Below are 13,866 nucleotides of genomic sequence, written 5' to 3'. Positions count from 1 at the left end.
TCCAGGTCAAACCATCCAACCCATGGAGCACAGATGTTAAACAATGATGATGATAATCCCAATGATGAGAAAACAAAATTGAGTTCACAGCCATATAATTCCTCTTTATCACATAATGTTGGATGATTTTAAAAAGTTTTAAAACCATCCCCTAATTTTTATAAAACATAGCAATTTGTTAACCCACTTTTCAGTCCTCACAATACCCTTCACCCCTATGAGGAACACTAAATAGATCAGTAGCTATTGTGGTCCAGTCCCAAGTAAACTCTGAACAAGCAGACCTATAATCAAAGGCAATCCAGCCATGGTCAGTCCACCTTTATTCAGGCATAGTGTATTTAAAACTGTATTATCCATTGTCTCTGTTGATTTTTTAAGGCAATAATATGAATTGAGGGAAATTTGGCAGCTATATCCAGCAGGTCAAGAGACAAAGTAAGAAGTTCCGTCTAGTATTGAATGGATAGTTAAAGGATTAATACATTATCTTTTGATATTTCTTGGTTTTTGCACAGTCAGCTTTAAGTGTCAACATTCTCAAATCATTTGCTAAAATCTTCCTAGATCGTATATTATCATGAGTATAAATAAAGGGGCTCCTATGTGATTGCTGGAACCTTTAGAAATAACAGGGCAAACCCCCATAAAACCAACCACATTCTTATTGTCTTAAAAAGAGAATAGCACACAGGATAATGTAGATCTAGATACACTACAATTGAAAAAGGAAAGAATGGTCATAGTTGGAAGAAGTAAAAAGCAGGTTTCTATTTATACACTGATAAGAAGCACACACATTGTGCGATGGAATACATCTCACACACACACACACATACATACATCATGTACAAACAAGCACATGTACATAGACATATACATGCTGTCCATAAATTACCTTTACAACTGAAAAATCCAGGAATAAAAAAAAAAAAAAAGGACAACTCAGCAGGTTGCATGCAACCAATGGAGCTCGCGTGGAAGTGTTCAGATGTTTCTAATAAAACTTTATTTGTTTGCCTTTGTTTTCCAATAAACTCTGCTGGGTTATCTTTATCCTTTTTTTTTTTCTGAATTTTTCAAATTGTAAAGGTAATTTATGGACACTCTGTATATGATATATGCACACACACACACACACACACACACACATATATGTATTTATGATGTTAGACACCTCTACAGATACATTTATATGCTTCCTTCAACTTATTCACACATCAAATTTATACTCTGCAATTATCATGGAAGTAAATCTGCTTTGCTAGTACAATTATAGATGATTATATTTGCTAACATCAATCAGCGTTAAATTGGGGCAAATCTCAGCTGGAAACTAATGCTTCGGTAATCCTAAGCAGATTATTATTATTATTATTATTATTATTATTATTATTACCATTATTATTATTATTTATATTAATCTCTCAGGCTCACTGCAGTACAAAGTGATGCTTACACAAGCAAGCAAAGTAATAACAAAAGCTACAATAACAATGACCTTTGGTTAAATGAAATGTTATGAGAGATTCCTATTCATTTTGCATTTGAACAGAATACCAATTAGCATCTTCTTTTGAAACCAAAGAATAATTAATGCTTAAAGAATTACAGCACATTCCTCCTGTATACCTTTCATTCTTCTGAGGTGAGGGTGTCATTAAAATAAAGTACCAGTCAAGTACTGGGGTTAGTTTAAGAGATGGATGCTAGACTGCAGCTGAGAATCCTGACAATCTTGGTATTACTTGCCCTTTAAGGATTGACAAGGATATAAAGCCTAACAGATACAGTATTCTTGTGAGGAGTAGCAACCCCAGTTATTATTAACTTTGAAAGACATAATGATGGGGGGAAAATGTCACATAAATCTTATAATCAATGGGATATATGGCACATCTAGAATCATGCCAGATGCAAGATGGACAGAAGTATTGGGTCATCCCATAAATAATACGGTTTTTTATAATTCTTTTATTTTTCAAAATTAAGATAAGCAAAATTATTTTTTAATCTAAAATATACTCTCCTTCATTTTATACAATGCTCTTCCATCTATCTGGTAGACTTGCAAGGTCCCTCTTCCAAAATTCACTTGTCTGTGGTGAAAAATACTCCTACAGTACTGTTTTAACCTTGTCTACAGAATTCATATTTTTCCTGTCCAAATGATTTGGAGGACTGCAGAATAAATGATAATTAGATGGGGCAATATCAAGCAAATATGTTGTGTGAGGCATCGTTTCCCTTTCAAACTGCTCCAGCCTTTGGGATGTCATCCTCGCTGTATGTAGCCAAGCATTATCCTGATGGAAGAACACCTTTCATCTTGAAACAAAAGATGGCCATTTTTCTTCTAGCGCTGACTTGAATGACTAGTTAAATGTCCAAATCTAAGCTTCTCTGCTAGTTCCTCAACAATTACAATGGGATTTTGTTCCATCAGGGTGTGCAGGATGTCCTTGTCAAACTCTACCGATCTTCCAGGATGCGGCTCATTCTCTAGGCTGTAGTTTCCAGCTCGGAATTTCTGGAACCACTGTTGATACTGACTTATGCTTATTGTTTGAACTCCATATACTGCATAAATATTTCTCACACTTTCCATTGCATTGTTGCCTTTATTATACTCATAAACCAAAGTATGCCAAATATGCCCCTTTGTCTCTTCCATTAAAGCTTTGAAAAAATAACTGTTAAGATCGAAATGCACTCTTCAAAACTTGCACTAAGAATAAGTAGAAGGTAAAATTACTCCCTGCTTTTATAGAAAGTTGACGCAAGTAGTTTATCCTGTCTCCCTCTGACTTTTAGTTCATGCAATTTAAAAAATTATTTATGGGATGACCCAATATAAGATCTTATGTAATATTAGATAAATATTTGCTTACTCTAACAATGAACTTACATGTATAAATCTGCTTGACCAGAGTTTAGCAGGGGGATAAACAACATCATCAATGAGCTAATGAGACAGCCTCTAGGCGGTCACTCGAACTGCCTGAAATTTGTAAAAAATGTTTGCAGCTCTTTAACCCTTTAGATTATCAAATGAAATCCTTATTTATTCACATTGTTTTGAATTAATCATGCTACTATTTCATAGCTTTGTATTTTTCAATGATATAATTGTTTACTTTTAGAATGACATTATAGGGTAGGTGTGAGAGGCCAGATCTGGCTGGTTTGAACATAACACAGGCAAAATATTTGGGTAGGATATGGCCAGTTTAAATGCTGAAGGGTTAAGATTGAAGATTACTCCTACTCACACATGGCCATCATAAATTTATATGTGTCATGTCTACGTATTTTAATGGTTTACACACACGCACACACAGAGTATATATTGGTGTCACGCAACTGGCACCCATGCTGGTGGAATGTAAAAGCACCCATTACAGTCTCAGAGTGGTTGGTATTAGGAAGGTCATCCAGCTGTAGAAACCATACCAAATCAGACTGGACAACAGACATTAAAGCTTGGACAATGGACATTAAATAATGATGATAATAGTGATGATGACATATGGTCTGGCTTCTGTTTTGTACAAAATTTGTGTATGTGTGTGCGTGTACTTGATGGGGGTAGCTTCTTTTTGAAATGATGCACAAACAATATAGACTCTTATTTCATACCAGTGATGGTGCATGAACTTTTACCAGACTTCAAAATTTTTTTGAGATACAACATATTTACTTATTTTCTTCTACTCTAGGCACAAGGTCCGAAATTTTTGGGGAGGGGGCCAGTCGATGAGATCGACCCCAGTATGCAACTGGTACTTAATTTATCGACCCTAAAAGGATGAAAGGCAAAGTTAACCTTGGCGGAATTTCAACTCAGAACGTAAAGACAGACGAAATACCACTAAGCATTTTGCCTGGCATGCTAACATTTCTGCCAGTTCGCCACCTTAACATATTTACTTATTTGATAAGCAGATAAATTAATGATGGAACTTCTTCAGCGGGAGTCAACATTTGAGTTACTAGAAAACAGCAGCCAAATCGCTTTCATATAACACCAGACTGTTTTGAGACAGAAGTAACACAGACATTGAGGTGATACATAAATAAATAAAGAAATAAATAAAGAGAAAAAACAATGGGATGGTCTCAATTGGAAATGCTCTCAATCAGAATAGATTTAGGTATAATAGTAATAAAAGCATAATGAATCTTGAAGGGGCCTCAAAGGTCATGAAGACTGTTCCTTCCACCAGACATAATCAACAAAAACAGAAAGATAATCCTTTCTACTATAGGCACAAAACCTGGAATTTTAGGGGAGGGGACTAATCAATTACCAGTATTTCACTGGTACTTAATTTATCAACCCTGAAAGGATGAAAGGCAAAGATAATATAAAACGTTCTTCCCTCATGAGAGCAGCTGTTATTTTCTAGTATCTCACCTACATATTGTTCCTCATGATTTTTTTCTTTTTTATAGAAACTACATTCGAAACATTGTTAAAGCTCTAGAGTTTTAGCTTCATGTTCAGGTTAAGAAAAAAATCAAAACAAAAAACAAAACAAAAAGGAAACTACAATACACAATTATCTTTCATTCTGTAATAATAAACTTCTCATATTTGTGACAATGACAGATGGCAATATAAAGCTTGCATTCAGAATACACTTATGTGATTAATAAACCCCTGTCTCTTAAAACATGTACACACCATTAGTCTACTCTCAGGTTGCTTCTTCAAGCTCTGCTGTTTATATTACTATAGCAATACACAGATGCTTTCACCTTCAAATTTACAATCCACTCAAAATTATTGATAGTGCTTGACTTTCTACCTTATATTATCAACACACAACCTTTCTCTGAATAACAACTCAGGTTTTATTTATTTATTTATTTATTTTCAAAACTACAATATTTCAGAAACTTCCTGCTGCTCAAACGTATAAGATTATATGAATGAATGAATATATTCTAAGATTGTAGTTCCTTACATACACATGTATTGATGTATATGCATACATTTTTCTCTTCCCCCTCTCTCTCTGTATATATATATATATATATATATATATATATATATATATATATATATATATATATATAAAGATATGAGAGAAAGAAAATGGAATTCAAGAGACTCTTTATTATTCACTACGCTCATTTCCATCCATCATGCACTTGTGCCTCGGAGGTGAGATGCTGTACAAATATTGTAGTACACTGTAGGTGCAGATGTGTCTTATCAGGTGACTTGTCAAGCAGTACCTTGTTTTTAATTTATGTGTGTGTATTATGATTTTATTCAACACACTGCCCCCTCAGATTCACACACTTATTGCAGTAGCCCTTCAGTTTTCCTAAGCTCTGGTTGGAGGCCCAACTTGGAAGGTTGGGCTTCCAACCAGGCCTTTCGTGATACCCTTTAAGCCAGATTGATTTGATTTTGATATTGCTGATGTTGATGTACTTGACTTGGCATCGGCCAGTGGTGGGGCAGGGGCAAAGTGTCACAAAAAGACACAAAGATACACATGCATTAAGAAGAGTACTGGTTTTAATATTTTACACTATTTCCTTTTGAAGCAGCAATCCATTTTCTTTTCTTTTGTGCTTTAAATAGTATCCCTATTCCTATTTTTTCTACAGTGTACAGGATGCATTTTACATGGCACTGGCACCAGTGAGGTCACCAAGTAACTCAGAAAAGGGGTCTTGTCTTACAAGTTACTTAGTGACTTCACCAGTGCTGCTGCCATGTAAAAAACACTCAATGCATTCTGTAAAGTGCTTAATGTTAGGAGGGGCATCTAGCCATAGAAACCATGCCAAACTAGCTGTTGGATTTTGGCACAGGTCTCTGGCTTGCTAGTTCCTGTTGAGTCATCCAACCCATGGGAAATGGATGTTAAATTGTGATGATGATGATGAGAATGTGTTGGTAATTTCAGTCCTGTTGTGTTTCAAAACATTAACAGTGATCTTTTAGCTGAAGTTAGGGGTATGAAATGGTTGAAACTAGAAGTAAAACACCAAGACAAACAAAGATGGTATCAGGAAAAGAAGAAGTAAGAGCATGAAAAGGAAAAGCTGGAACAATGTGGAAGGCACAAAGTAAGAAATTAGAGATTAGCAAACAAACATGCAAGTGAATCATCCGAGCAGTGGAAGGTGTGATGTTCTAGAAAGAATCAGTATAATGCTAATTGGCATGTATATTATTTGTCTGGGGAATAGCAGCTGTTGCATACTAACAGGAATTAGTGATTTGTAAGGTGATGTGCAAATTATCTGATCAGTAGCAGGTGCAGTACGCTAGCAAGAATCACAATTAGCAAACCAACATGCAAATGAAATGTTTGAGCAGGCTCAGGTGCAAGGCACTAACAGGAATCAGCATAATGCAAGCTGACATGAAAACTGAGCCAAAGTTGTGTAATAGAACTGCTCATTTTAAATTGCAAGAAAGCCAAATCAAAATGCTGAACAGCACTATTTGGGATGTATGAATGCTATTTGCAATAAGTGCAAAAGTTGCTTCAAGAGCAGTTGAAGACTCTACCAGATAATCCAGTGTTTATGCTATGCTGTGGAGAAAACAAAGTATAAACTGCCCACTTCGCCAATAGCAAATCCAATTGATGGATTTATTCATAGGCAATGATGCTGGTAGCAGAGAATTAAAAAAAAAAACATACGTGAGTACAAATGCGCAGTAGTATTCACATCACCTGGAACACAGCATGATAAAGATCTGATTAATGCTGGTGGAATATGCATATCACTTCTAAGGCAGAGTTACTCACCACACTGCAAAGAGTCTTCTATCAGATCCCAGTACAGAACCAACCTATGCATAGCTGTACATATCCAATCCTGAAATACAGCTGAACAAATGACACTCATGTAACCCACAAATTAGAAATGAAACTAGGAAGGTACTGCAAGAGTTAATCCAAGAGTATAATCCATTTTGGTAGCAGTTTAAACTCATATCAGATGAGATGCCAAAAATATGCATGATTTTCATATGGAAATCAATGCATCCACAGAGAGTAAACCTATGCATGTTTAACAGCTTCAGAGGTGGGTGCTATACTTCTTGGAATGGGCTAAGTCTTAAGCTATGAATGCCAGATCATTTTATATAAACGTGCAGGAGAAATGATATTTATCAACCATTTGCACATGCTATATGATCCTCTGCACTTTTGTACTTTTGCATTTGAATGGTGAATATGAATAGCATTTTAGAACACCTAAAACACTCTGTACTATTATGACAGCCTAGAAGGTGGATGCAAGAACAAGGTAGTATGGGGTCACAAATAAATTTCCTTCATAATAATCAAAAAGAGAAGCACACACAATTATACAAGTGCATGGTTCATCTAGAAAGGTTGAACCATTATTAATGCTGTCATATTCCTCTATGGGAGGTCCCTGACACATGCAAAAGCTTTTCCAGAATACAATGGCAATTGTGAGATATTTTTGGAAGCCAGATCTCTTCATTAAAATGATATGCAACGTTGTGCAAAAAATTACTGTGCAGCTGGAATCTGAACAAGCAACAGCCAGTTGACCAGACTGTTTTCAAGTGTCTTCTATATGAAGTTAAAGATCAGCTTCAAAATAAGCATATCACTGAAGTGGAGGGGATAATCTCCATGGTTGACTTCCAAAAATAAGGCCTCCTTCATGCACATTTGTTGGTATAGTTGTATCCTGATGGCAGACCATAAACAACAATAATTTATGACAAATTTGTGAATGTGGAGCTTACAAATGAATAAGAAGATCCTGAACTTTACTGAGTTGTAAAATGCATGCTCCATAGTACATGTGGACCGGACAATCCAAATGTGGCAAGCATGCATAAGCAACACAAGAAAACAAAGCATTGCCACTTTGACTATCCAAAAGAGTTCAGGACTAAAACTGTCGCTACAACTGATAGCTACCCATACACACTAGAGTCAATGCCTTGGAAAATGAGTTATGGTTTAACTTTCTCTTGGCCATAGGTGAAAGGAGACAAACTGATGCAGATGCAAACATCAAATTGTCAAATCAATGCATCATTATTAAAAGTAAAGAGTAACTCCTACACCATGTGTTTAGTGATCAACTTGATTTACAGTTTGCAAGCAAGTTAACAATTCTTGCAACTCAAAACATTACAAAAATTGCTGGCTTGCTTGCAAACATTAAAAAGATGTTAAATGAAATCAATGAAATCATCATTGATGCATTTCAAGGAGAAGATTGTATAGATGAGTCTGGACACTTCTTCAGCCGATGATGAGCACAATGATTCTTTGTTCTTCCAGACTTTTTAAGCCATTTTATTACTGAAAGGTTACTGCTACCTCATAGATCCCCACCATCTTGAAAGTGGATTCATTGTAACATTTTGCTGACTCTAAGCTTAAAAATTGGTCTAACCAATGATACACAGGTGATACAACAACTCGTGGTTTTTTTTTAACCACCCACTTTCTATGACCATACTAATGATGTAATAACAGATGAAGAAAAAAGTGTACGCAGAATGTTAGAAAGGGAGGGGCAGACAAAATAGCTTTGTATATCAAGAATACAGCATAGAGAGGTGGGTTAAGCATGTTTTGGAGAAAAGCTTTTTTTTGAACAAATACATATTTGAACATATCCAGCAACAAAGCCAAAAGCGAGAATCAGGAGTGAACAGGTTTATAATAATAATAATAATAATAATAATAATAATAATCATTATTTCTTTATTTGCCACAATGAAGATATATTATAAGGAAAAAATTGCAGTGATGCTGAGGGTTAGCATAGAACTAAGGACAAGAAAACATGCATGAAAATCAACAGTATAAAGGAATAAGAAAATGTCTCAACAGAGGGACAGCCATCTGGGGCCAAACAAGGGACATCACAAATTCTTGATCATCTCTACTGCCAAGTGCATGTGTACTCTCCAGCCTACATGTTAATGTAAACTCCATTCAATGGGGTTCACTTGTCAATGTCACCTATATTTCAGCAGATGTCCTGTATGGTTGTGACTCTCTTTCCACCATCACCTTCCACTCCAATTAAGAGTTCAAGTTATTTAGAACTTGGCCAAAGAAGAATGCGTTTTTTCTCAGTTCTTTCAATCTTCTTCACCATGCAGTCCTTTCCAAAATAGCCACCAGACAGAGGAAAAAGTGCCTATCTTTCCTGATGAAGGTATGGTGGGGCTATCCTCGTGACAGACTTGGTTAATAGCTGGATTTGTTTTATATACATCTTAACTGATTAGAAGTATTATCATGTACATGGTTTGTATTGGTATAAAAAGATGGGCTACAGCAAATATTCTGTTCAATACCAGAGATCTGCTTGTCAGTTGCTTGATCTTAACCATTTGAGCATGTCCATTAGTGGCTGACAATATGTGCATTTCTGTTCACAAGCTGGAGTAGATGGGAAGCATCATAGCCAGGTGCTGAGAGGAAGTTTTTGGAGTTTGGATAATTCAGCTTTGGAAACATGGGTGTTTCAATCATCATTCTTAAACAACCCTCATTCAGGGACCTTTTGAGTGGGATAGGCTACTCAACCTGAAGAAAATCCTAACTGGGCTCCACCTGCAAGGTCATATGCTGTTTACCTTGATATAAGGTCATCATGTTGTACACATACGGTTGTGATGCATGTGCCTGGTGTATCCTTACCAGATGTGTAGTCATGATGGGTATATTGGGCTTTGTATATTTGTACCCAAGTGTCATTTTGATGGCATGCATTGCTCTCTCACTCAATAATAATAATAAAGATGGTTTCAAATTTTGATACTAGGTCAGCAAGTTTGGGGGTGGGGACAAGTTGATTACGTTGACCCAGCTCATGACTGGTACTTATTTCATTGACCCTGAAAGGATGAAAGGTAAAGCTGACCTTGGTGGAATTTGAACTCAGAATGTTAAGACGAACAAAATGCCACTAAGCATTTTGCTTGGCACAGTAACACTTTGGCCAGCTCACTGCCTTAATAATAATAATAATAATGATAATAATTATAATCTTTTCTATTATAGGCACAAGGCCTGAAATTTAGGGGGAGGGGACTAGTAAATTTCATTGATCCCAGTGTTTCACTGGTACTTAATTTACTGATCCCCAAAAGGATGAAAGGCAAAGTCAACCGTAGCAACAGGCGAAATACCGCTAAACATTTTGCCCAGTGTGCTAACAATTCTGCCAGCTTGCTATAATAATAATAATAATAATAATAATAGTTTCAAATCTTGCCACAAGGGCAGCCATTTTGGGAGAGGGGATGTGTTGTTTACATAGACCCCAGTGTTCAACTGCCTACTTAATTTAGTGACCCCGGAAGGTTTGAAAGGCAAAGTCAACCTCGGTAGAATTTGAACTCAAAATGTAGCAGCAGATGAAATACTGCTAAGCATTTTGTCCGGCATGCTAACGATTCTGCCAGTTCACCACCTTAATAATAATAAGAAGAAGAATGATAATAATAATAATGATAATGATGATGATGATGATAAGAAGAAGAAGAAGAAGAACAACAACAACAACAAGTACAACAAAATCAAAATTTTAACAAATTATCCTTACTTTGATACTGAAAAAATGTGACATGGTAAAATAACCAAGTGCAATGATTGGTATAAGTGATAATCTGCGTAACATTGGTTTCACAGTTTCAATGTCATTGGTGTCTGGCTCATGAAGCATATCATAGTATGTACGGTACTTCATGTATGGACCTGCAAATAAGAAGACAAGAAGGATACATAATTTTAGTATCAAGTGTTATTAGCAGAAAATCACAGTATACTGACACAAGAAAAGAAAATACATAGTTAAACAAACTTTGAAAGAATGCAGTAAAAAAAATTGACTTTTTTGTTCTATTTCTCTAAAACAAATTTTCTTAAATCATCATTGTCATTGTTTTAATGTTTGTTTCTCCAAGTTCGGATAGAATTTGTTGAACCAGATTTTCGATGGCCAGATGCCCTTTCTGTTGCCAACCCTCATCTATTTCCAAGTAAGGTAATATTTCTCCATGACCAAATGTTTACAAGGAATAATGGAAATGAAGGACATCACTTGAAACATGGTAACATTTGTTTATAACCAGTGCATGATGCCAAGGCAAGGAAACACAAATGCACACACACACACACACACACAAATATGAAATGGGCTTCTTTTAGTTTCTGTCTACAAAATTCACTCACAAAACTTTGGTTGGCATGGGGTTATAGTAGAAGACACTTGCTCAAAGTGCCACACAGTGGGTCTGAACCCAGAACCATGTGGTTGGGGAGCAAATTCTCATACCACACAGCAATGCCTATCCAATGGATATGAAAAATGACATTTTAAAGGGTTTAACAATGTAGACAAATTGCATGTTTTATGTATTAAACAATGGTATTTCAGCTTTGAAGATCCCATTTTTTTTATCTTGCATTGTGTATCAAGGACTACATTATCCAGTGAGTTTGTTCATTTTTTTTTTAACACAGTAGAGTGTGATATGAGGGAAATTTAGCATGTTGTACCACTTTTAGATGTTTATATTTTTATCACACAGTTAATGATAAAAATGAAAGAAAGTGAGGTAGTTATTTAGAACTGTAATTTGAGTTCACCAAGAGCTCTCTGTTACTTTTATAGCACCTAGAATTAGCCAATCCAACTGCAATGGCAGAGAAGATGCTCAAATTGATGAATTTAGATCTTTTAAGAACAATAATAACAGAAGAGCTAAGATCAAAAAAAGAAATAAGATGCTAGATTGAAACAACTTCAATGAATTAGGTTAAATTAGATTCTGTTTAAAAAAAAAATAAAAAGATAACTAAAACAATAAAAATTCATTGACTCTGTGGTTTAGAAGTGTACTTTTAGGTTTGGTCCCACTGAGTGGCACCTTGAGCAACTGTCTTTTACTATTGGTCCATATTGACCAATGCATTGAGTTCATTTTTCCATGCTTGCATGGGTCAGATGTAATTTGTAGAGGCAGATTTTCTACAGTTAGATGCCTTTCCCATTGCAAACCCTCACCTGTTTTCAAGCAAGGTAATATTTTGACATATCTGGATGTTTTCACTAAAAATTGAAAATAAAGGACACTATTTTTATAGTGGTGATGTTTGTTTTTAGAACAATTGCACAATATCAAGTAAAGGAGATGCTAACACACACACACTCTTATATATATATATATATATATATACATACACACTCCCACCGGACTGGCCCTTGTGCCAGTGGCACGTAAAAAGGACCCACTAAACTCTCGGAGTGGTTGGCATTAGGAAGTTATGTAGATAGGAAGGGTAAGATCCCTGCTGTTTCCTTATTTAATTCTCTGTCTGAAGAATTTCTAATAGGAAATTCCTTACATGTAAAACTCTGTAATTCCTAATAGCAAATGAAACACATGTAATGGTGAATATATAACACCAATAAATTTTCCAACTTCCTGTTTTGTTATATATAATTCTATATATATGTATATATAATTATATATATGTGTATGTATATATACATATACATATGCATGTGTATGTATATAATATAGTGAGGCAGTAAGATTATACTTGGATTTCTTTCACAACTAGAGATTTTATTTATTGGGAGCCTTGCAGCTCATAAGAATGAAGGAGATATCTGAAGAAAGTTATTAATGGTCTTTTGAAATCAGAAATCTAAGATTTGATTAAAATTTTCTCATTCTGAAAAGGTGGTTTTGGACAATTGGTTGCAACTCCTTAGAACTACACAGTTGAGAGTTGTTATTGGAATAAGATTCTACAGTGTATGCATGTGTGATATGTCTATGTATGTGCAAAATTAATTCTCCTTAACATATTTCTAAAATAAACCTATAAGCCATATTAAGTTCTTTCTGTTACACAAACACACACACACACACACATGCATGCACACACACACACATGCATGCACACACACATGCATGCACACACACACACATGCACACACACACACACTAAATGATTAGCAAATGAGAAGAAAATAATTTTTGTTTAAAAAAAAGAAATAAAAAATATCAAGGTAAATAATACGTTATCAAGAATGAGCATACTGAAAGGTGAATTATTAAAATAGTAATTAAGCCATGGCTTTTGGTTAGATTTGATACATTAAGTCAGAGTTCAGCAGAATAAATAATAGCCAAAACAACAAATAAAAGTGTGTTTCCATTCTAAAGACAAATAATGAAAATTACTTGGTGTTGGTGGTGGTGGTCTCGGTGTTGGAGGAGGGGGAGGGGGAGGGAGGGAGAGGAGGAGGAGGAGAAGAAGAAGAAGAAGAAGAAGAAAGCAATGGGTGTATGGTTAAGAAGCTTGCTTCCCAACCAGGTGGTTTTGGTTTCAGTCTCGGTGCATGACACCTTGGGCAAGTGTCTTCTGCTTTACCTTGGGTTGATTAAAGCCTTGTGAGTGGATGTAGCAAACAGAAAACTAAAAAGAAGCCTGCTATATAAATATGTGTGTGTGTGTGTGTGTGTTTGTTCCCCACCAACTTCCTGCTGACAACCAGTGTTCATTTATTTATGTGCCACTCATAATCTAGTGGTTTGGCAAAAGAGATTGATAGAATAAACACTAGACTGAAAAAAAAAAAAAAAATGAACTAGGGCCAATTTGTTTGACTAAACCCCTTCATGGCTGTGCCCCAGCATGGTCAAAATCTAATGAAAAGAATAAAAGATAATATATATATATATATATATATATATATATATATATATATATATATATTATAAATTAACTACCAACAAAAATAATTGGTAAGCTAACTCAAAAAATCATCACCAAAATAGCAGAAAAAAACGACAGTGAAGGT

At 35.4% G+C, this 13,866-nt stretch overlaps 1 protein-coding gene across 1 annotated transcript in view; it reads right to left on the bottom strand.

The window, feature by feature from the left end:
• The window catches only part of LOC106877275 (membrane-bound acylglycerophosphatidylinositol O-acyltransferase mboat7), a 109,345-nt gene that overhangs the window by 10,994 nt on the left and 84,485 nt on the right, over positions 1–13,866 (bottom strand). Inside the window, exon 4 of the mRNA XM_014926141.3 lies at positions 10,594–10,745. Coding sequence (XP_014781627.1) covers positions 10,594–10,745 — 152 coding nt within the window. The remainder of the gene's footprint in view (positions 1–10,593; positions 10,746–13,866) is intronic.

Source organism: Octopus bimaculoides, chromosome 2, assembly GCF_046866305.1.
Source record: "Octopus bimaculoides isolate indiv1 chromosome 2, ASM4686630v1, whole genome shotgun sequence".
Lineage (NCBI taxonomy): Eukaryota > Metazoa > Mollusca > Cephalopoda > Octopoda > Octopodidae > Octopus > Octopus bimaculoides.
The sequence above is the reverse complement of the archived record's forward strand: the minus strand, read 5'-3'. Positions and strand labels throughout refer to the sequence as shown.